Below are 25,617 nucleotides of genomic sequence, written 5' to 3' on the forward strand. Positions count from 1 at the left end.
CAGAAGTACTCCCTACATAATTCTTGTTTGTGTTTCTTCGAGCATCTCCAAAGTAGATATCAATTGTAAAACATCAAAATGATATTTGATAGCCAAAATTGTCTGGAATCGGAGAGGAATGATGTTGGTTCCATATAAGTTGTTTCCTAATTCACTGGAATCGGAAGCAAAACTAGCATGATTACTAAATTGCCCTTATATAAATAAATTACTTTTATCTATTCTATTAAGAGAAAAGCCCTTGTCAACTTTTTCCCCACTTTTTCCAATTTTGCCTTCACTTTTGAATACATAATGTTGACATGAGGAGGGCAAAATAGTAATTTTGTACCTTATGACAAAATGACAATCATATACCTATTTTTCCTATTTCACCCTTTTTTTTATACTTATTTTTCCAATTTTACCCTCACTTTTGATACACAATATTTACATAAGAAGAACAAAACAGTAATTATGTAATATTAAAAAAATATGCACATATTAAGAGAAATTGTTCGCACACACACAAAGTGTGTGCTCTCTGCTAGTACTAATTAATCAAACTAATTTATTGTTCAAAGAAAAAATATTAATGAAACTAATTTTATATACCAAAATTTATCTATATAAAAAATAATTAAAGAGGTTTCTTTTTGTTAGTAGATGGTTATTTGCATTTACCCTTTAACATAATCAAAGATTAAGGACTTAACCATAAGACAACTATGGTGTTTCATGTCAAATTACTACTTTGCATTATCCTAACCATGAGTTCTCATATGACATGAGTATGAGAACTCCTCGTTGATCGTGATCAATAACTCATTCTCTATTAAGCACCGACATACTTGTCTTGATGTCAATCACACTAATGACTCGAGACCAATCACTCTCTCGGCGAGAAGACATAACATGTACCGATCTTAACAGATCGTCAATGCCTAATTGGCAATCCTATAATCAGGAACCTTTAGGAGAATATGTATGGAAGAGAATGGTCTTATGAATCTAACTTCTTTAGATCACATTTTCCTAATTACATATTCCTCGAATTTATTGTTTAAGTGTATAAAATTTATATGAGATGGCTTGAAACAATACTATTTGCCCTTATATTAAGCTAGTTTAGTTTAACATGTGAAATGCCCACAAAGTATCATCATATGATTGGATTTAAGGCATATTTCCAACAATCTATGATGGGACTTTGGCAGTTTGGAGTTGTACTAACCTGTGACACTTCGACTGCTTGCTCCACCTTTATGTTTGGCTTTCCACATACTTCACTGGAATAGAGCATCTGAGTTGATGGTTGAGGTTGGAGCCTAGGCCTGCTAGTGCGTCCACGTAGGCATTGTTTACCTGCTGAACTTGAGTGAGAGTGTAAGTCTGAAATGCCTCAAGCTGCTTCATACCTTCTCTAGGTATTGCACCATCCTCCGATGCTTTGCTGTGTACTCCCCAGTAGTCTGGGTGATGATTAGCTGAGAATTGGAATAAATTGCGAGCTTTTTCAATGTCAAGTTTTTTGTCATCCAAAGGCCTGTTGGTAAAGCCTTGTATTCTACTCTGTTGTTGGATGCTTTAAAATCTAAACAGTCATGGACATAATCGGCGTGATGAGAAGCTGTAGAGCTTAAGTCGTCGTCGTGAGGAGCAACGGAGTATGATTATCACGGTCGAAAGTTGTGATGCAAGATAGCCGCGGCAAGGAGCCGCAAAGCTGGGGCCATGTTACGCGCATAGGAAGCAATGCTTAACTGCCGGTATTGGGGCACTGTAAAGTTGAGTTACAGAGCAAGGGTCGGCTAGGGCCATGTGACACACAACAGGAGGTAATGCTCAATTGCAGGTACATAATGCTCCTATGTAGAATCTTCTGGGGCGATGAGGACGAAACCTACTTCCAAATGCATCCTTCTAGTGTTCGTCTAGTGGCGTGCCTTTAGGGCTAAGTTGTTGTGTTCGTCAGAAAACTTTGCGACTACCAATGTCTGCACCTTTATTGTCGCACATCTAGATTGGGCGAAATAATACGTCATGAGGATGACTGCGTGCATCTAAAGGTATAACTTAAGCTTTCAGGTTGCAACAATTGTTGCCAAAGTTAGCTTTTGAATTTCTGGTAGCTAGTTTTCGCATCGATGAGAGCTTTTGAACTATGGTTTTCATATCGAGCAAAGCTTGTTGCTATTCAGATACTACCAAGCATGTAAATAAGTCATCTGCTGCTTTCGGCTTGGATAGTAAAAAGGTCATGTTAGGTACTTCTTCAAGTGCTTAAATGTTTTCTTGCATTCACGTCCTATTCGCCTTGATCCTCATTTTCCATTGAATAAAAAAAATAGCTTATGTCGATCCGTGGACTGCATGGATAAATGGTTGAGTGCGGCTACTCGTTTGGTTAGAGCTTGAATCTCTTTTAAAGTAGTGAGGGATTTCATATCCAAGATCGCTCAAATCTACTTTGGATGTGCATTTGGCAGGGTTGAGCTTCGGTGCCTCTGCCAAGTTGTTTATAAGGTTTCACCGCTGCTTAGGGTCAAGGAAGATATGCTTGGCATCTTCTTAACTCGTCTATTATAGTTGCTACTTGGTAGCTTCGTCGTCTTTTTGCACTTCACTAGCCTCTACTGGGGTAAAAGACTTCTGCTTTGACTACTTAAGTACTTGCATAGTGCATCGTCGAGATGTGGCAAAGTCAGACTTGATTTCTCCGACTCCTCTTTCCGGGATGCAGAATTAGATCTTATAATACTTGACTGAGGTTGCAACATCTAGCTTTATCAGCCAAGGTCACCATAGAATCCCGTTATAGGGAGACAGATCATGTATTATCGCGAACGTCTGCTTTGAGACAACTAACGATTTTCTCACGTCAAGTGTTATGTTCCGATGGCAGTTGAGGTATGTTCTGGTTTGTACCTCCGTTAGGATTTTGTTAGATGAGAGAATTTAAGATTTTATTTATTTGTGTAACTGTCAACCCTATAAAGATTTTGGAGCTGTTTTATAAGAAAAGTTTGTTTTTCATTTTATATTTTACTTTTATTCATGCGCCAGGCACGGAGTCATATTTTTTTCTCTGACCCTGGATCTAGGGCGTGACACGCATCTTGGTAGATTTCACTTGTCCTCGATCTTCATCCTCAGTGTGCTTGTTTAGCCAATCTTTGTCCTTAGGTTCAGCTGAATTTTCATTCCTTGTTTTATCCTTAACATAGCCCCCGTAATGCCCCTGATCCAGCAATTCTTCGATTGAACCCTTAGTGCCCGGCAACCTCTAGTGGCGTAACCAGTGCTTTTGTGGAAAGAATAGTATTCCTCCAAATTTTTCTTGGCTAGATGCTCTAGGAGCGGTTTTTGGCACTAGAGCAAAGGTTTATCTTTTATAATGTGGAGGATGTTATTGATGGTAGTATTTGGGCTTTGGGGGAACCTGCTTGTCTCAGCATCATCACCTCGCTGCCTGTTGTGGAAAGGGGAGGAAATGTCCTTGTCCATCCTTCTTCTATCAGTCCTCCTGACGTAGTCTAATTTAACTATTGTCATTTTGCTCCTACCGTCCCAGTCGGTCAGGTCATCTACAATATCATAACATTTTGCTAGAGCAGCATAGTCATATTTCTTCTTGTTCAGCTTATAGGAGAGAGGTGAATGGACGTAGAGACCTCCCTCAAATGCCATGGTCGCCATTCTGTCATTTAGATTCTACCATAGGTGTGGTAGCAATGAGCATTGGTCGCATACATGTCACACCCTGAAATATCTTGTGGATCTTTATCAAGCCTCATTCAAAGGAAAGAATGTCGAGACAAATTTCATCAACCAAGCTGGTCCAATGGATACATATGATCCAGCATTTATATTATCAGGTTAATTAAACATGACCTATTTAGATATTTCCGACTTTGTTTTTGAAAGAGGGAATGAAGTTTATGGATCCGATAAATCATTTTTATTTTTAATGTACTCTTATTTCATTATTATAACTTGTCATTTAAAGCTTGTATTTCAAATTCAATAAAAGTGGCATTATAGTTTCCCTTTTATTATGATTAAATTGTTTTGAACTTTGATTGTCTTACTCAAAAAGCAAGCATAAAAATGTGGATGTTCTAAAAATAAGAATAATGGCAAACCAGAAGTTCATTTTTATCCATGCTTTCTGAGCACGTAATGTTGATCTCAATGATTAAATTTGTCTTAATCAATTGAGCAGATAATGTCGTGAACCAGAAGTTCATTGACCCAAAAATTTACATGCTTTGTCATAACTTTCTATGTCATCCTAGATCCAACATGATACGTAGGATCATTTACCAACTCTATTGCGCATCAATTATTGAGCGGACATATTGCTATATCAAATGATTACCCTTGCAAGCCTTGTTCTCAAGGGAAGTTGGTAATTAGACCATCACAATCAAAGATTGATGCTGAATCCCCATTATTTTTGCAAAAGAATTCATGGTGATATTTGTGGGCTTATTCAACCACCTTGTGGACGATTTCGATATTTGATGGTTTTGGTTGATGCATCTACTTGATGGCCACATGTTTGCCTTTTGTCTACTCGAAGTGTAGCTTTTGCAAGACTTCTTGCTCAAATAATTAAATTACAAGCACAATTCCCAGATCATCATATTAAGTCAATTTGACTTGATAACGCTAGTGAATTTAGGTCCCAAATTTTTTATGATTATTGAATGACACTAGGCATTGATGTTGAACACCCTGTTCCTCGTATCCATACTCAAAATGTTTAAAAACAGAAGCATTTATAAAGTGGCTTTAAATAATAGTTTATGCTCTGCTCATGAAAATAAAATTGCTAGTTTCTATATAGAGACATGCCATCCTACATGTTGCATCATTAGTCCGATTGAGACATGTTGCCAACCATCAATACATCTCAGTACAACTCGTGTTTAGGCATTAGCTAAACATTCACATTTACGATTTTTTGGTTGTGCTATTTATGTGCCTATCGCATCGCTTCAATGTACTAAAATGGGACCTCAATGCAAGCTAGGAACTTATGTAGGTTTTGATTCACCATCTATTATTCGATGTTTGGAACCCTTGATGGCAATATTTTTACTGCTCATTTTGCAGATTGTCACTTTGATAGGACAATTTTCCAGCCATTAGGGGGAGAAAAGACCATTCCATAAGAACGGCGAGAGTTGACATGGGATGTATCCACCTTGTCACATTTTGATTCTCGAAGCACTCAATGTGAAAATGAAGTGAAAAGAATCGTTCATCTTCAAAGTATTACCAATCAAATGCCAGACACATTAATGAGGCAACAAAAGTGACAAAATCACATATACTAGTTGCACATACACTTGCCATAAATGGCTCATCCATTGCACACCTAAAGCGTGGTAGGTCCCCAGGTTCAAAAGATTCAGCTCCTTGAAAAAGGAAGATGAAGGCAATCTGAATCCAAATGAAATCATTCATGAAACGAAAATGAATGATGAATCTCCAATTCAATTATGTACTTCTAGAAAATGAAAATGTCCTTAATGAGACATATGTCCCTAAACAGACTGAAGTACATGAAAGTAAATAAATCTCCATAAATTATACATCTACTAATGAATTGTGGGATCGAAATGAAATGATCATCAACGATATTATCATTCGTAGTAGCTACTGAAATCATATTAAGTGATGATACTGAGCCATACTTTATTGATGAATGCAAGCTGAGACAAGATTGGCCTAAGTGGATAGATGCAATCCAGGCAAAATTAAATTCCTTGCAAAAGCGAAGTGTTTTTAGACCAATAGTCCAAACCCCACATGGCATAAACCTCGTAGGTTACAAATAGGTGTTCACAAGAAAGCGCAATGAAAAAAAAAATGAGATTGCATTGCGCAAGGTTTTTCACAAAAACTTGGAATTGATTATGAAGAAACGTACTTGGATGCAATTACATTCTTACTTAATAAGTTTGGTGGTTTCAGTAAAACTTGATATGCAACTTATGGATGTCATCATTGCATATCTATATGGAGAATTAGATATTGCCTTGTATATGAAAATCCCAGAAAAACTTGAGTTCTGAAACAGTTAACAAACCATCAGGTTAGTTCTCAATCAAATTAAGGCGATCATTATGCGGGTTGAAACAGTGTGAACAAATGTGGTATAATCTTCTTGTGTCTTTATTAAGAAATCGAACTCTGGATTGCTATAGTGGTAGTTTATGTCGATGACATGAACTTAGTTAGAACTCCTGAAGAGCTCAACAAAATTGTTAAGAATATTTGAAAAGCCAATTTCAAATGAAAGACCTTAGGAAAACAAAATATTTTCTCAACCTGCAGATCGAGCATTATGCTAGCAGAATTTTGGTCTATCAATCAACTTACATTGAAAAAGTCCTAAAGTGATTTGGCATGCGTAAAGCTTATCCACTCAGCACGTTAATGATTTTTCGATCACTCGATATTAAGAAAGATTGATTCCATTCAAAAGAAAATGATGAAAAGGTCCTTGCTCCAAAAGTACCATATCTGAGTGCAAGAGATGCTTTATTGTATTTAGCACAATGTACTAGACCAAATATAGTTTTTTTAGTCAACTCGTGAGTAATATATAGTTCTACTCCAACAATTCTATCTTCATGCGATAACAGACATATGCCTCCTTTACTTCGAGAACCCCTTAAATGACTAGAATCTTGTTAGATATGCAGATGCTAGTTTTCTCTCTGATCTACATAATCACAAATTAGATATGTGTCCACTTATGGAAATACAAATCTCATGGCACTCAATGAAGTAAACATTAGTTACTACATCTTACAATCACTTGAACGTACTTGCTCTCCATGAAGCCAGTCCTGAATGTTTTTGGTTAATATCAATAATCCATCACACCGGAATTCGTGTGGTCTATGCTAAAAAACAAGCATTCCAACTATCGTACATAAAGATAATGCATCATGTACTGCTCAAATGCAGGAAGGATTCAACACAATGATAATACTAAACACATATCTCCAAAAAATTTCAATAAACATGAGGTTCAAAAGGCCAAAGTTATTTATCTTAGACAAATCCGTTCTAATGGTAGTCTAGCAGACTTACTCATCAAATCCTTACCAAAGTGTACATTTCTAAAGCTGGTGCATGGTATCGAATTACTTCGGCTTATTAGTTAGTCAAATTGAAAAATGTAGAATCAGAGGGGGATACACATTGGGGGGAGCATCCAGGACACAAGCATATTGTACTCTTTTCCATTCGACTAGGATTTTTCTCACTGAATTTTTCCTACCAAGGTTTTAACGAGGCAACATAAGCATACTTAAAACTATTAATCCAAGCAAAGTTGTACTTGTTTTCCTTCACTACCATTTTTTCCTACTGGATTTTTCCTAGCAAGGTTTTAATTAGGCAACCAATATCAATATATAGGCATCCAAGGGGGAGTGTTGTAAACTTGTGTGAATGCCCACATAATTTGACTAGAGATGGAAGAATGGAAGTCAAAATTGTAGCCTAAGATTGTAGGCTTAAATAGTATAAGTTTAGTTTTTACTATTTTGGTATATAAAGTTTTCTTCATGCATTTAAAGAGGTGTCGAATCAAAACCTGTATATAGGGAGGTGCTTGTATCCTCAGAACAACACACAAGATCAAGAATAGAAAGTGAATACCAACCTCCCCCTTCTTACGAAAAAAAACAGTGTGATACTGTGAAGTCAAGACTTTTAGGTTTAGCTTTCCTTATGAAATATTGTACTTGTACCACATGCTGAATTTAGTTTTAGACTACATTCTCTAATTATGGGTTGTTGCTGCTAGGTTTAAACGTTCAAGGACGTGGCTCTCTTTACTTCAAAAGGTTTGGTCATGCATATGCATTTCACGTCTATATTCTTGATGCATTCTATTTAGTGTTGTTGTCTAGTTAGAATTGCTCGCTGATTTCCAGCTAGCTAGGCATGCAAATTAAGAGCTGCCCATATGGGTTTCTTAGCAGCTTTCTATTGATGGTCAGATCTCAGCCTTTAATCTGTTCTAATCAGTTTGTAGTACGACAAGTGTCCTTGATAGGTGAAAAAACAAACTGATGATTTTGGGGTTAAGATCCCCAGCTAGGGTTCTTTGTTATTTGGGGGTTCAAAATTTATTTTAGAGATAGTGTGCCTTCAAAGTTTTGAGCTTGCCTCTTCTTCATTAATGGAACCCTTGCTGCCAAACCTTCTCCATGCATTAAACACCCAATCATTGTATATTATGGTTGAATTGTTTTAAGGTTTTGCATTAAGTTCTTGGTCTGGTATGAGGCTTTAAATCCATTTTTAGACCATGCTTTTGGATTCAAGTTTGATTGTTCCTTCAAATGTTTGACTAGAGAATCTGATTAGTCGTTTGAATCCAAATTATATATACATATCATAACATCATATCATTTCATGATTTGAGTTGATATCGGTGCCACAAGGTGAAGAGCTCAGGAGGAGCTACCACTTAGTGATGACCAAAGGAGTTTATCTCGTGTAAGACAAGGTTGCACAAAGGTAAAGTTGCTCCATATATAAGGATCTAGGAATTGAGCTTGTGCGGTCTTTGTATGAACCTTGTTTACACTAATGGATTGGACTCAATGGAGAGTCCTCGGTTTTTTAACCCAAAGGTGGTTTTTCCGGCCAAAAACATCTCGTACAATTTATCGCTTTTCAAGTTTACTTATCTTACTCTTTGCTTGTGATATATGTTCATCATTATTGGCAAATAGATAAGTCCATACAACTAAGATTGTTAGAGTTAAAACTGGAGCTTAGTTAACTAGGAACACTTCAGTAAACTGAGCCTTGAATTGATTACTTCCACTGTGAGTAAACTAACATATCTGATCTTAGTTGATGAGTGTTTCTAACTAGTCAGACAAGCACATATATAGATTTTAAATTGCAGGTTATTCCACCAAGTACTAATTTCAGATACATTGCTCCCGTTCCACTTCAATCTCTAAAAAAGGTTTTCTCTCTCACTTTTGCCTATTTATAACACTCTACACATTTGTTAGTTTTTAACTAGATTATGTATTGGGTAACTTTGTATAAAAGCAATAAAAATTATAATATTAACCATATATCAACAGCAGCTATGTTAATTACAAATAGGTCAAACATGTATTGTAATACTTAAATGCATTTAAAATAGGGAATTGTTATTAGCAATCAAAAAATCTCATTCTACACTCCAAACTTTCTATATTAGGAAAGAAAAATACACTTGTGAGGAGTGTACAATGAGATTTTTGGAGTCCCAATAACACTTCCCTTAAAATAAACAAAAATAATAAAAAAACTACAAATACAACTAACACCCACTTCAACTAACTCCGCATTTCTCTATTTTTTTATATTTATTTTGGAATGGGTCAATGCGCATTACACATTGCAAAGCAATGTACTTTTCCAAATTTTTGTTTTTTTTTCTTTTGGATTCAAACATCCATTCTCTAGTTTCATTTTTTTCCATCACTCACATGCCTCTTATGTATTTGTTTTTCATTTGGATTCAGAAACTACAATGCAATGTCTATTTCTTGGTTCTGTTTTTCACTTTTGGATACAGACACTGCAATACCTAGTTCAGCTTTTATTTTTTTATTCAAACACCTCACGTGACTACTAACTTTTTCATATAGATTCAAACACTACAATGCAATGTCTGTTTCTTGGTTCTGTTTTTTTACATTTGGATTTAGACGCTGCAACAAAGTGTTCGTTTCCTGGTTTTGAATTACAGGCCTTAGAACTCTGTGCTATCTAATCTCACCATCTCTCTTGGCAAGCTCCTCTACTTAACTGGACCAGCTCTCCCCTTAGTGATGCCTTGAGAGTTTAGCCAACCCTGCCCTTGCCTAGTAACCATTCTTAAAAAAAAAAAAAAAAAAAAAAACAGACTTGTTCATAATTTCATTTATAGAGGCATTTTTTAACCAAACTTAAGAAACCCTTAAGCTGAAACGGAGAATCGCTAGGATGATGACCTTATTAAGAATCTACCACAGAGTTGAGCAGACTCCTCCATGTAAACAGAGAGAGAGAGAGAGAGAGAGAGAGAGAATGATAAGAGAGTCAAGTTGTAATTATTTATAATGACTTAAAGTTCATAGAAGAGTCAAGTTCTAACTATTTATAATGACTTAAAGCATATATGACAATCATTATTATCCTATGCAGAACTAACAAAAATATATGACTGATTAAGTTTAAAACAAAAATATATATTGATATATGACTAAATAGTAAAGTTTTTATTGATTTTTGGCTTAACAACCTAAAATACATTTATACGAAGGTTTTCTAGTAGTCAACATGTGTGTTGAGGTGCTTGCTGCCCATGAGGGTATCATGATTGGATTCGACAACTGTTGATATTTATTTTTTTATATTTAATTTTAGATTTATAAATTTTATTTAAAATTGATTATGTGCTTTTAACCATGGTTAAGAACACATTATTATGGCAAGCTAAGGCTTAGCCCACTCCCTCCACCTCTTACTATTGAGTATCTATCGTTTATTATAAAAAATATAAAAATAAAAAATAAAAGAAACCACGGTTATGATAAACAGCAGGTGGCAGGTTGTAGGAAGGTGGTACACCAAATTTAAATGGAGTTGGTATAAGAGCAACTCCACCCCTAAAATCTCTAGTCAAGAGTCAATTCAATTCACCCAAATGAATAATAATTGACTGTAATGAAAAGTAACTATGGAAGTGCTTCTCCACCCCTAAACTGAATTGCCTAGTTAATTCATATTGAAATATTATTCTTATTTTTTTTAATATTAAAAAATAATTTTATTTTTAATTTCAGATAGGATTTTTAACCAATCTTGTCACGTCATATGTCATTATCAGAAAGTACAATTTTTGTGGATAGATTTCAATGTAGAATTTTAATCAATTCTGTAGCGCCACATGTCATGATTCTATAAGAATTTTAAGGATAGATTTCCGATAAGATTTTGAACCAATCCTGTTGCACCACATGTCACTATCTGTTTAGAATCCTTTAGAACAGATTTCAATAAGATTTTCAACCAATCACATATTGCCACGTGGCATTATATACAACTTCATCCTTTCTTTTTTGTCCATATAAACCATACATCCATCCTAATTCATACACCAAACTCAAACTAGCTCATAATCCTTCTCATAGTTTATAAATCTTGAGTTCTCACAATGTCTTCTTCAAGGAGATTGTATGAAATTGATAAGCAAGAGAAAAAATTGTTTGAGGAACATGAAGAATTGTTCAATCTCAAGGATGGTGCAGGTGAGGCGTTCATAATGGAAAAGGAAGAGGATGATGAACTTAGAAGGCAGGGAGCTCTTGAAAGAGGGAAAGACGACGTAATGATCTCTTGAAAGATTATTTTATCCCCAACAGCGTATTCCTTGATCATGTTTTTAGACATCGTTTTAGACTGCAACGAAGTTTGTTCAACATAATCATGATTGTTCTTTGCAACTGTGATCCATACTTTGTGCAAAAAAAATGAAGCTTTTCATGTTATAGGTCTTAGTCCTGAGCAAAAAACTACTGTTGCCTTACAGATGCTTTCAAATGGTTCATCCGTAGATCAATTGGATGATATTACGAGGACGAAAAATCAACTGTTCTAGAGTTCCTGATGAGGTTTTGCTCTGCAATCAAAGATATCTACACCAATGAGTACATCCGGAAACCCACAACAATGGACTTGTGAAGGCTTCTGAAGAAGGGTGAGATGCGAGGCTTTCCTGACTTGGAAGCATGAATTGTATGCACTGGACCTAGAAAAACTGTCCAAGTGCGTGGCAAGGAGCTTATGGTACCAAAAAAAAAGCCAAAAGTATCATTTTGGAAGCGGCAACATCATTTGATACATGGATTTGGCATGCTTTTTTGGTGTTCTAGGTGCTCAAAATAACCTCAATGTCCTTGCCCAATCTCTAGTGTTTGACGAGGTGCAACAAGGAAAGTCACCGAAAGTCACATATTGGGTCAATGGAACTAAATACGACGGAGCGTAGTACCGAGCAAACAACATTTAGCCAAGGTGGACATCGTTTTTCCAATGAGTAAGCGATTGGTTGAGGTTTTTCCAACAACCTTGAAGACCTCGACTCGTTCTTGTGTTGCCAAGCTTCTCGCAAAACGATGTAGTAATTTTACTCCAAAGTTCTCGCAAATGCATCTCATTAACCTTAATCGGGTCATGAGTAGCTTGAACCCAGCATTCACACAACTTAACATATTCGATGACCATCCAATTAGCCATTTTTTTGCACACAAAAGTATTTGAAAACTTTGGTTGAAAGTGTTGAAAATATTGAAATGTGGTGTAAGGTGGAAGATGATGGTTAGGTATTTATAGAAAATAATAATAATTTTTCATTTTATTTTTCTGTATTTTCAAACAATTTTAATTAAGTTAATTAATCTGAACCGTTGGATTTCAAAAAGATTGAAATCCAAGTGCCCAAAATTGGACACGTGGCCAAAGGTAAGATTTCAGACATTTTTTTTAAAGTTTTTTTTGCTGAAAAATCTGGATCGTTGATCTGTAAATTGAATGGTCTAAATTTTGCCACATCACTAGCTGTTTGATTTCAAATTCAAAGTTTTTTTACCGTTGGAAATCCAACGGCCATCGTCGCGCCACATGGCCCAAGTTGCGCTTCCACTTAGTGTGCCTGCAACGCAAGCCCACCCCTCTATGTGCTGTCAGGAACACGCACCCACTGACGCGTGTTTCACATGCCTGGCACAAAAGAAAATATCTGCATGTGTCTAACGTCATGCTAGCCTCAGCCCAACGTCAGATGGGCTGGTTACTGGGTCAGTCAGTTCTTAGCTGGGTAGATGGCTGGCCTCCACCGAAGCCCAGCTAATTGGATGGGGTGGAGTGGGCTTTTGGCGGGAGGGGGAAAATGGGCTGTTGCCCAGCTTATTTGTGGAGGGCTGGAGTTGCTCCAAGGAGAGCGTCGTCCACATGCCCAACCAAAAAGCTCGAAAGACCCAACAGAGAGAGAAGGGCAGAGAATGGCAGACTCACTAGCAAAGCTAGAGCGAATCCAAAACCCAAATCCTCGAACGCATATCAAAGCTTGAGCTCTCCATCTCCACTTCTCTTCCGCAATTCACCGCTACCCCCATCCCTACCTCAACTCAAAACGCGGCCGTCAGCGCCAACGAAGCCCGCCTCTCCTCCTTTCTCCTAGCCAATGACGTAAAAAACTTCGCCTTCAAGAGGGTTCCCTCCGATTACTACGATTGGTCTCTCGACGCCCGGCGCTGCCTCAATCCACCATCTCTGCAAAAGCATTGTCTTGGTAGTTGGTACCCAACTCAATCTTTGTAGTCTTCGTTGACTGAACTCTAATATCAGAAATGATTTTGTACCTCAAACGAAATAACCCATTTGTAAATTTTGATTTGTTTAGTCCGACCTTGCTTGCGTTACCCCAATCCAGTGTCGTTGATTGTAGTGACCGCAAAAATTCAAAATACTATGTTGTTGTCGTTCAGGTACTTATAGTGTATTTTTTGTCGGTATGTTTTTAATCGAAACAATAACAATGCTATTGTGTGAGGTATGTGAAATTTGGACCCTTTTGTTTTTGGGTGCAGTACACTGCTCGGTTTAATGCTGAAGCTGTTAAGAACTTCTTGTATTCGCTCAACGAGGGCAAGATAGCGAAAAAGAAATTCAACTGTCAGTTCTTGGTCTCTTGATAATCAGTAACTTGTTGATAAGTTCTCGATTACTGAGTTTATATACTTCAAAATGTTTGAATATTGAGCCGTTATGTTCTTTCTATTTTTTGGTGTGAAATTCTGATGAGTGCATTATCTAATATGTACAACCATGGAGAATTCCTACTGTCAATTAGGTAGCAAACTAGCAATGTGAGTTCATAGGAGGTGTCATGTTTTGGAGTCTAGTGATGGTAACATTGCATCTTTTTGGCAAATGCATAATGTGCAATTGAAAGTCAGAGCAAGCACGGGTTATGAACAATGGCAATATACAATGTGATTTTGCAGTAGGTGTTGTAATGCGTTTAAACGCTGATGTACCAATTTATACACCTTCTTGTTTCATGACATGTAATGGTATTAGACTATAATTTTTAATGTCCAAGTTTTCTTCATATGGCAATTTCAGATTCCTCCCATTTCTTCCTTTACTCTTTCAAAAAAGTTGTCCCAACTTTTCGCACATAGTTCTTCTTGAAAACCTATTTTCCAAAAGATGGTTTCCAAGATTTTATCTGTGCGTATATCAAATAAATATTCCTTCGGCTTGATCATACTCCTTAAGTCCATGGAGTGTGTTCCAATGTTATAGGAGAACATTTCTTCACAACACTTGTCGGACAGGTTGAAAAAATAGAAAAGTTGTTCCAGTCGTCCTTCTTCATTTCTATGCATCCTTCTTCTTTGCAATAATAGTCTGGAAGTGTGCAAATATTTTTGGCAATTTTGGGCTTTTCTGGTCCAACTGTTCTTGAGATGGATTTATGCACGGTATTCTTAGAGTCCACCAATTTATTTCTTCATTCTCTCAAAGATATTTGGTCCGGCTCTTGCATTTGATCTTCTTGGGAGCCTACTTTTCAAAAAAATGTTTTCCAGGATTTTTATCTGTGCGTACATTGAATCAAATATGCTTTCTGTTTGTGCCTTCTGCTTAACCCATGGAGATGTGTGCCATTGTTACTTAATGGATAACATTTTTCCATAACCCTCTTTTGCCTCGTTGGACAGTTGATTAAATAAACAAAGAGTTAGTCCAACTCCATTCCATATTAGTATTTCAATACTGTTGTTTTACTCCCGTGACTATCTTTCTTTATTCATATCTACTGTACTGTTAGAATGGCTGCAGTGTGAGCTTTTCACCCAACTGTTTTTGGCATGGCTTTGTTCATAATCTTCTCAATTTATCCCATTTCTTCCTTCACTCTGAAGGAACATTGGTCCAACTCTCTGCACATGATTATTCTTAGCAACCTATTACCTAAGAAAATTAAATCCATCCCGTTTGAGCCTTCTTAAATTTATAGGGACGTGTTGCAACGGTATTGGTTAACTTTTTTTCTTAACCCCTGTTTGAGTCATTGGACAGTTGAGAAAAACAAAAAAAGTGTTGGTCCAACTCCATTCTTTTTTTCTTTCGTATTACTCCTATTATATCTCCATAAACCATCCCCTCTTTCATTTTTTTAAATATATTGAAAATGTGCTTCAAACCTCTAGGAATGAAAAATGAAAAAAAATAAAAAGAAAAAAACGTTTTCCAGAATTAGCTGCTTTGGTTTTCTTTCTGTTCCCCCTTGTACCTTAAAATGAGATCTTCAATTGTATATGGTTTTCTTACTTTACTGTATATTTCAGAAGGTGATAGTTGTTGTCATTGGGTATGCATTGAGACTTGCACCTGAGGATACATCAATAGAATTGACTGGATTTGAGCACAATGCAGTTACATGTGTTGGCATGAAAACAGACATTCCTGTGAGCACTTGTTACATGCAATTATTTACTATGTATTTCGTGTCCTTTGGAACTGGAATTATTTTTTATGTTCTTATGCTACAAGAATTTTTTCTGCTTGACATGATACTTAAGATCCTTTTCCTCTGATATATCTGTGCCTTGATAATTCAACTTTGTGCCAACTGATGTACTCAGAAGTCCGGTGTTATCGATTAGAGTGAAACTGGGATGGTTCCCGTGGTTCCCATATCTAGATTATTTGTTCATTTGCTCTTTTAAACTCTTCTCTAACATGCTCTTGGTCTCATAAGCTTATATAAGGATCTTGTATTTATATTAGATTTGGAATCTTATTTTTGGATTTTACTACATTTATAACTATCACATTCTTTACACAACACCTGCACTGTCCGGTGTTCTTAAGACAAACCACCTCTGGTTTTTCATTATAGGTTAAGGTCTAGCACACAGGCCCCCGAGGTTCAATTACCTAGAGCCCTGTTTATAGATTCAATCCTTCCAACTTTCAGACCAGCTGTTCGGCTGGTCCATTGTATTGGTTGTCATGATTAATGATTTTCTCCCAGTCTGTTAGACAAAAAACTGATTGATAGTGAGAGGTTAGAATTCTGTTGCAAGGTTTGACAGACAACAAACGACCTAATGTGTGTGTTTTCACATGCATTAGTGTTGGGAGTGGCAGACATATAATGTTTGAAATATGTAGAACTTGAAACAAGTGGGTATTCACATTCCTAACATGAGCCATATAATGTATCGTGTACTAGAAAAGATCGCAATGACAGAACACTATGAACTGACACCGTAGTGATTGTTTGTGACCACTGACACCTCACCACACGTTTTAATAAGTGTAAGACGAGAACATCTTGTTGGTTTTGCTGTTCTTATGGTGATGATGAATGGTTTTTGTTTCAGGTGATTTTGGATGAAGCAATTGAGAAACTTAATCCCGATTTCTTCTGGTTGGGCGGCAGCGAGGTTGATCTGAAGCTGGGCATCAGAACCTCAGAATTTATAAACTTTGCTAAACCTTTTATTGTGAGCTGCAGTAGTTCTTGATTTATCCAAAGAAACTAGAATCAAAATTTATAAAAGAATACATTATCAAACAAAACCCATGAATTGATTAACTGCTTTGGTTGCTATCTTGTAGTGTTTTTACTCCTGCCGATGATCGATTCATTTCAAACAGATTGAGTCCCATAACTAATGTAGTTTATGTATAGAGCAGGGGCTGGTTTCCTTCCAGATTTTATGAATAGCTACTGCTTTTCTTCCTGGCATTTTTAACGAAAATGTAATGTCGAATGCATTTAGTGCATGGACATGAACATCCATCCATTTTCCAGCCAATTTGTGCAGTGTGGTTAATTGGAAAATTGGAAAATATATGATGGGTTGCTACTAGCTACTGATAAGCTGCAATGTGAAACACCAACTGCCATAACTACCGTCTTGTAGAACAATCACTGAATGGACAAACTTATTAACAGGTAAAAGCGTCTATTTTTTTGTCAGCTAGTACTATAGTCTGGTGGTATTCCTCTTTACTTGTAAGTAAAAGGTCTTCGGTTTGATTTTCACCAAAGACGAATTTAAATCATATTATTGCAGTTGATTTTCACCAACTGCCATAACTACCATATCGTAGAACAATCACTGAATGGACAAACTTATTAACAGGGAAAAGAATCTATTTTTTTGTCAGTTATTGTGGTCTAGTGGTATTCCTCTTTACTTGTAAGTGAGGGGTCTTCGGTTTGATTTTCACCAAAGACGAATTTAAACCACATTATTGCTGCTAACCCATTGTAAGACCTAGCCTACTTTCTCACCCCTTTAGTGTAGATAATATCATTTGTTTAAGAAAAACATAAATTTTCTTTGCAAATTTTCTCATTGCAGCTTAAGGGTTTTTTGAAACCCTATAAATTTTTGTCCTTCATTTCTTTGAGCAAATGGCTCTCCATTAGTTGATAACGGAACCAACCACGTGATTTGTCGTCGTTTTGGAAGGAGAAGTACTGATTCAGGAGAAGCTGAAGCTCCATAATAACTAGGTTTTGTCCATGTGGTGCTAGCATGGCTTCAACATCACTTAAGAGATGAGTCTTACGTCATCCATCTAGTGATTGACCAGACAATCAAATAGGCACGCATAAATTGATTGATATGATAAATTTCTTGCGTAGAGCAACAACAATGCCTTATTCTATTAAGCAAGGTCGGTTGTATAAATCCTAAAATGTCATTGCGCTTGGTTTTGCATCAAGTCGTCTGTTAACTCCAAGTACTTCATGTTTTTTCTTAAAGTCTATTTCCAAGTCTTCATCTACTCCTTTTACCTTGAGGCTCTATCTCATGATCGTAGTTTTTAACTGAAACATTTGTAGGTGATTGCATTTTCATGTGTAATGTGAAAATTCAAAATATTGAGGTTCATTTTGAAAAATGGTTCCAAATATAAAGAGTGAATGTAGTTAGCCAAAGTACCGACCATGACAACACAAAGGGCTGTGACACATCTAGGCCTGGCAATTTCTGACACGACCCGATAACCCGACACGACACGACACGAAATTAACAGGTGTTTGGGTCGACACGATAACGAATCGGGTCTTATCGGGTAACCCGATAAGCACCTGTTAAGATAACGGGTCGGGTCGGGTATACACGTGGGTAAACACGATACACGATAAGCAAAATATTATTTTTATAATTTTATAACCCCTAAAAAAATATTGTAATAATTATATACATTAATTTTACAATTTTATACCCCTAAAAATTATAATAAATATATATATATATTAAATTAACTATAAAATTTATAATAATTATAATAATTATATATACTATAATAATTATACCCCCAAAATATTAAGTCTATCTATACTAATTATATTATATATATATATATATTAAATTTTATAAAAATTATAATGCATATGAATTAATAATTTAATATGCATGATCATGCATTTGCCAACTTGCCGTCCTTTTTGGAAAAAAAAATGGAGGGAAAATGAAAATGTTAAGAAAAGTTGAAAATAAAACAAAAAAGTGAGGGAATTAGGGAAAGATGTTGGAGGGAAAAGTGAAAATGATAAGAAAAAGTTGAAAAGGAAACAAAAAAGAGAGGGAAAAATGAAAATTAATAGAAGTGGTGAGAAATTTTTTTTTTTTTAAGTTATTAACTTTTTATCACACACATGACTGTCATGACATATCTCACTATTTTTATAATGAACACGTGACACGTGATGTATGTACTATTCCGTGTACCAGTCAATTATAATTTATACGTACAAAATAAATAGATTTAAATCTACTTAATAAATATATATATATATACACACACACACACACGGAACTTGATTGATGGCATACGAATTCTCCAAAACTAATTTCAACGATCCAAACCGTCAAAATTGTTTGTATATGCTTGGAGATCATATCAGCAAAAAATCACAAAAAAAAACATTCAAAGATCAAGTAACGGGACAAAGCTTTTCAACGGTTATAAACGAAAAATCACGATTTAACGGTTATTTTAACTCCGATTTTGATAATTTTTTATAACTACACTTCTTGACCCTATATGAATACAATGAATGAATTCGATCTTCAATTTAAAATATTTACACAAGTGGATACCACAAAATCTTATGTTATACTTAATAAAAGTATAAATAAACTCTAAGTGTTAGTCAATCTATCGTTTTACGAATTCTCCAAAACTAATTTCAACGATCCAAACCGTCAAAATTGTTTGTATATGCTTGGAGATCACATCAGCAAAAAATCACAAAAAAAAAACATTCAAAGATCAAGTAACGGGACAAAGCTTTTCAACGGTTATAAACGAAAAATCAAGATTTAACGGTTATTTTAACTCCGATTTTGATGATTTTTTATAACTACACTCCTTGACCCTATATGAATACAATGAATGAATTCGATCTTCAATTTAAAATATTTACACAAGTGGATACCACAAAATCTTATGTTATACTTAATAAAAGTATAAATAAACTCTAAGTGTTAGTCAATCTATCATTTTACGAATTCTCCAAAACTAATTTCAACGATCAAAACCGTCAAAATTGTTTGTATATGCTTGGAGATCACATCAGCAAAAAATCACAAAAAAAAAACATTCAGAGATCAAGTAACGGGACAAAGCTTTTCGACGGTTATAAACGAAAAATCAAGATTTAACGGTTATTTTAACTCCGATTTTGATGATTTTTTATAACTACACTCCTTGACCCTATATGAATACAATGAATGAATTCGATCTTCAATTTAAAATATTTACACAAGTGGATACCACAAAATCTTATGTTATACTTAATAAAAGTATAAATAAACTCTAAGTGTTGGTCAATCTATCATTTTACGAATTCTCCAAAACTAATTTCAACGATCAAAACCGTCAAAATTGTTTGTATATGCTTGGAGATCACATCAGCAAAAAATCACAAAAAAAAAAAACATTCAGAGATCAAGTAACGGGACAAAGCTTTTCGACGGTTATAAACGAAAAATCAAGATTTAACGGTTATTTTAACTCCGATTTTGATGATTTTTTATAACTACACTCCTTGACCCTATATGAATACAATGAATGAATTCGATCTTCAATTTAAAATATTTACACAAGTGGATACCACAAAATCTTATATTATACTTAATAAAAGTATAAATAAACTCTAAGTGTTAGTCATCTATCATTTTACGAATTCTCCAAAACTAATTTCAACGATCAAAACCGTCAAAATTGTTTGTATATGCTTGGAGATCACATCAGCAAAAAATCACAAAAAAAAAACATTCAGAGATCAAGTACCGGGACAAAGCTTTTCGACGGTTATAAACGAAAAATCAAGATTTAACGGTTATTTTAACTCCGATTTTGATGATTTTTTATAACTACACTCCTTGACCCTATATGAATACAATGAATGAATTCGATCTTCAATTTAAAATATTTACACAAGTGGATACCACAAATCTTATGTTATACTTAATAAAAGTATAAATAAACTCTAAGTGTTAGTCAATCTATCGTTTTACGAATTCTCCAAAACTAATTTCAACGATCCAAACCGTCAAAATTGTTTGTATATGCTTGGAGATCACATCAGCAAAAAATCACAAAAAAAAAACATTCAAAGATCAAGTAACGGGACAAAGCTTTTCAACGGTTATAAACGAAAAATCAAGATTTAACGGTTATTTTAACTCCGATTTTGATGATTTTTTATAACTACACTCCTTGACCCTATATGAATACAATGAATGAATTCGATCTTCAATTTAAAATATTTACACAAGTGGATACCACAAAATCTTATGTTATACTTAATAAAAGTATAAATAAACTCTAAGTGTTAGTCAATCTATCATTTTACGAATTCTCCAAAACTAATTTCAACGATCAAAACCGTCAAAATTGTTTGTATATGCTTGGAGATCACATCAGCAAAAAATCACAAAAAAAAACATTCCGAGATCAAGTAATGGGACAAAGCTTTTCGACGGTTATAAACGAAAAATCAAGATTTAACGGTTATTTTAACTCCGATTTTGATGATTTTTTATAACTACACTCCTTGACCCTATATGAATACAATGAATGAATTCGATCTTCAATTTAAAATATTTACACAAGTGGATACCACAAAATCTTATGTTATACTTAATAAAAGTATAAATAAACTCTAAGTGTTAGTCAATCTATCATTTTACGAATTCTCCAAAACTAATTTCAACGATCAAAACCGTCAAAATTGTTTGTATATGCTTGGAGATCACATCAGCAAAAAATCACAAAAAAAAAACATTCAGAGATCAAGTAACGGGACAAAGCTTTTCGACGGTTATAAACGAAAAATCAAGATTTAACGGTTATTTTAACTCCGATTTTGATGATTTTTTATAACTACACTCCTTGACCCTATATGAATACAATGAATGAATTCGATCTTCAATTTAAAATATTTACACAAGTGGATACCACAAATCTTATGTTATACTTAATAAAAGTATAAATAAACTCTAAGTGTTAGTCAATCTATCGTTTTACGAATTCTCCAAAACTAATTTCAACGATCCAAACCGTCAAAATTGTTTGTATATGCTTGGAGATCACATCAGCAAAAAATCACAAAAAAAAAAAATTCAAAGATCAAGTAACGGGACAAAGCTTTTCAACGGTTATAAACGAAAAATCACGATTTAACGGTTATTTTAACTCCGATTTTGATGATTTTTTATAACTACACTCCTTGACCCTATATGAATACAATGAATGAATTCGATCTTCAATTTAAAATATTTACACAAGTGGATACCACAAAATCTTATGTTATACTTAATAAAAGTATAAATAAACTCTAAGTGTTAGTCAATCTATCGTTTTACGAATTCTCCAAAACTAATTTCAACGATCCAAACCGTCAAAATTGTTTGTATATGCTTGGAGATCACATCAGCAAAAAATCACAAAAAAAAAAACATTCAAAGATCAAGTAACGGGACAAAGCTTTTCAACGGTTATAAACGAAAAATCACGATTTAACGGTTATTTTAACTCCGATTTTGATGATTTTTTATAACTACACTCCTTGACCCTATATGAATATAATGAATGAATTCGATCTTCAATTTAAAATATTTACACAAGTGGATACCACAAAATCTTATGTTATACTTAATAAAAGTATAAATAAACTCTAAGTGTTAGTCAATTAATCATTTTTCGAATTCTCCAAAACTAATTTCAACGATCAAAACCGTCAAAATTGTTTGTATATGCTTGGAGATCACATCAGCAAAAAATCACAAAAAAAAAACATTCAGAGATCAAGTAACGGGATAAAGCTTTTCGACGGTTATAAACGAAAAATCAAGATTTAACGGTTATTTTAACTCCGATTTTGATGATTTTTTATAACTACACTCCTTGACCCTATATGAATACAATGAATGAATTCGATCTTCAATTTAAAATATTTATACTAGTGGAATTTATATACTTAATAAAAGTATGAATCAACTATCATATTAATAATTATATACATTAATTTAATAATTTTATGCGGAAGAGAGTTCTGACGTGGAAAATCTTACTGAAAACATCTTCAACATAACTCTTGAAGGCAATAGATCAAGCCAAAGTTCCAATATAATTTCATGATGTTCGATGTAAATTGAAGATTTTGTAAATGGAGGTGTAAACTTTTAAGAAAGACTTACAATCTTAAAAACAAAAACTCTTTATCCTTGCACATTTAATATTTGTAATAGATTAGTAGTGTATGTATTATTTTTTTTATTAGGCTTTCATTTTCGAGTGTAGATATAGTACTTGAACGAGAAATGTTTTAATGTTTTCAAGTAATATTTATGTCGCAATGTGTGATATGTGCAAATTGTAAAAAAAAATATTTTTTTCTTAACGGGTCATAACGGGTCGGGTCACTTTACCCGTTGGGTAAAGTGACACGACCTGTTAAGGACCCGTTAAGATAACGGGTGTGACACGACACGACCCGTTAAGATAACAGGTGTTACACGAAAACGACACGAACACGACAGACACGACCCGTTTGCCAGGCCTAGACACATCCATATAATATGTTTCACCTTTGATTACAATCATTTATGAAACTATTAACATAAAAACACACAGAAACAATGAGAGGAGCCATCATCCATCAAATCACCATTTTGTCACTACTCACTAGTGGACACTTTGTTTTCTTCTTTTCCAAGGTTTTGCAAAAGACCCGACTATATTGGTTTTCTTAAGCGCTTGCTAATTAGTAAAAATTAAAGCGTAAATTCATCAGAGAAGTAGATCATATATATAATATGTCTACGACTTTTCATTGTGAATGGGTGGTTTCCTGTGAGGTTGTGCATAATCCATAACACCTACGTCCTCCGTAGCTTCGTTTCCTTTCGGATCTTTATCTTCCTCCATCTGATCATGCAGTGTAGCAGATCCCAGTAATGCCCTTGTCTGCCTCTCCAATCCCTATAACATACAACATCGATCGTTCATATAATATATTATGAATTTCCATGCGATTATTTGATGATACATACACACACACACACACACACCCATATTATCTTCTCTTAATTATCAGACTACAGGGAAGGCTATCATGCATGTATTATTTTGTTAGACAGGGAATCTATATTGCGGTAACTATGTTGACTCTTGTCTTAATGTGTATGTGTCCAAATTAAATATTTGTTTGATGAAATAAATCTAATAAGAGAACATTACGTTATGTTGTCATGTTGCTGCAAAACCAAGTTTACAGTACTGATTTTCTTCTCATCCTAATTATGTTATGTATGCATGTATGCCATGCCACCAACGGCTACATGTAGCGTGCATGCATACTTAATTTGACCACATGCACTGATTTCCTCACAGGGGACATATGGTGATGAAGTACATATATATGACCACTTGCACTATTAGGCATCATTCTAACAGAGATCATACAACATACCAATCTAAAAGACTAGAACTACTACTATGTACGTACCTTCACTTTAATCGATTTCTTCTGGTGAATCTGAGAAAATGTAAAAATATCCTGTCCTGCTAATCACCACCATATGGCATCATCATCAACAACAGATATAACATACACAATAAGAATACAAATATTGGGAACTAATTTGAGTTTTTTCCTTTTTCTTGGAATGTTTTATCTTTCGTGGTTAATAATTCAATAAGATTTTGGTCAAAAAAAAAAAAATCAATGAGATTACTTTCGTAATTTTTATAAAACTAGGTGCATTAAGACTTGGTTAATTCGAAGATAGATAAGAACCTGAAGTTGGTCCAAAATCAACATGTCCTCGTTTCCTCGAACCATCATCGTTTGGAATACTCTCAAGGGTGAGTACAGTTTCAGCGTCTTTCACTTCTACTTCTTTTGATTGGAACTCTACTGAGATGGAAGGCCTCGTCGACGACATTGAAGTCTCAGAACGTCTTAAGACATTCCCAACATCCTGCACCAAACCCTAAAATAGTTAGGCCTCTTTCAATACTATACAACTAATAAAAAACCGCTCAAATATTGCATGCAAGCTACGCTATGTCACATTTTTTCAAGAGCATTTCAGGTAGCTATATTTCAGTAATTAGATGAGGCTTTTTTTTAGTACAACCAATATTTTACATTAATTTATAGTAGGGGGAGAATTTGAACCCGACTCGAGACGCAGTAAATTAAAGAAAAATGTCCTAACCACCAGAACAATCTTCTACTTACAATTATATGAGATTATGATGATCGTTTTGGTTGGTTTAATTAGTTTAATCCCATCAGTTATCTGTTTCATGTGTATACATGTGTGTGCATGTATATATATATAAGGTTAGTGGTTAATATTATATAATATAACAAGAAATAATGGAAATAGTTGTACCGACCTCAACAGAATGGTAGGCTCTATGGCCACTTTCATTAGGAAGGAAGCCTAGAAGTTGGCCGTTGCATGCATGCATGGAAAGAGACAGAAGAAGGAGAAGAACAATTGGAGACATACTTATGAATGACAGAGATTATGATCTGAACGTTTTGAAGTCACAAACAGAATTCACGATAGATCGATCGATCGATCGATCGATGGGAGTAAAGGAAATATAAGTACTGAGTCGTTTGTATATGTGAGTGAGTAGAAATGTTAGGTTTGCATAGTATTTGTAGTTAAAGGGGAAGGAGGAGCAATAAATGCAGGTAGAGTATGGGACTAGAGACGTTCTTAAAGAGAACATGCGGGTGTTTGGGTGATGAACGTCTAAAACTAAACTCAAGATATTAAGGCCTCCCCTTGTCCCCTTCATCTCTCACTTTTTAATCAATTTGAGGGCCCCTAAAAACTCAGAAGCATGATATAGAGAGCTAATAACGTATCTGGTGCATACATAATGCATGGAAATAGATATTGAGAGAGGAAAACGGTTATTTCCAAATCCATCGCACATTGTATAATTAAGGTCGTATATGTAATTGAGGTGAGACCTACT

The 25,617-nt window shown here is 34.8% G+C and overlaps 2 protein-coding genes across 6 annotated transcripts; one reads left to right on the plus strand and one right to left on the minus strand.

The window, feature by feature from the left end:
* The first annotated feature begins 13,103 nt into the window (after positions 1 to 13,103).
* On the plus strand, positions 13,104 to 16,693 carry LOC103960613. 4 transcript variants are annotated; one of them, XR_007255774.1, is made up of 5 exons: positions 13,104 to 13,361; positions 13,466 to 13,550; positions 13,653 to 13,737; positions 15,423 to 15,542; positions 16,464 to 16,693. XR_007255774.1 is itself a non-coding variant. In XM_048577446.1 (4 exons), the coding sequence occupies exons 1-4, from the start codon at positions 13,413 to 13,415 to the stop codon at positions 16,605 to 16,607; spliced, it is 456 nt and encodes a 151-aa protein (XP_048433403.1). In that variant the 5' UTR covers positions 13,104 to 13,412; the 3' UTR covers positions 16,608 to 16,693. The 4 variants fall into 4 exon arrangements, 1 of the variants encoding a protein (XP_048433403.1); XR_007255773.1 differs by having other exon boundaries at positions 13,104 to 13,354; XR_007255772.1 differs by having other exon boundaries at positions 13,104 to 13,550.
* A 6,489-nt stretch (positions 16,694 to 23,182) lies between these two features.
* On the minus strand, positions 23,183 to 25,305 carry LOC103960612. Of its 2 annotated transcripts, none has more exons than XM_048577441.1 (4): positions 25,021 to 25,305; positions 24,413 to 24,596; positions 24,122 to 24,180; positions 23,183 to 23,595 (listed from the first exon to the last, which is right to left on the minus strand). In XM_048577441.1, exons 1-4 carry the CDS (start codon positions 25,132 to 25,134, stop codon positions 23,434 to 23,436), a joined length of 519 nt encoding a protein of 172 aa, XP_048433398.1. In that variant the 5' UTR covers positions 25,135 to 25,305; the 3' UTR covers positions 23,183 to 23,433. The 2 variants fall into 2 exon arrangements, with proteins under 2 accessions (XP_048433398.1, XP_048433399.1); XM_048577442.1 differs by having other exon boundaries at positions 24,122 to 24,177; positions 25,021 to 25,300.
* Positions 25,306 to 25,617: the final 312 nt, after the last annotated feature.

This window comes from the organism of the source record quoted next, unplaced genomic scaffold, assembly GCF_019419815.1.
Source record: "Pyrus x bretschneideri cultivar Hongxiangsu unplaced genomic scaffold, Pyrus_bretschneideri_v1 Contig114, whole genome shotgun sequence".
NCBI lineage: Eukaryota > Viridiplantae > Streptophyta > Magnoliopsida > Rosales > Rosaceae > Pyrus > Pyrus x bretschneideri.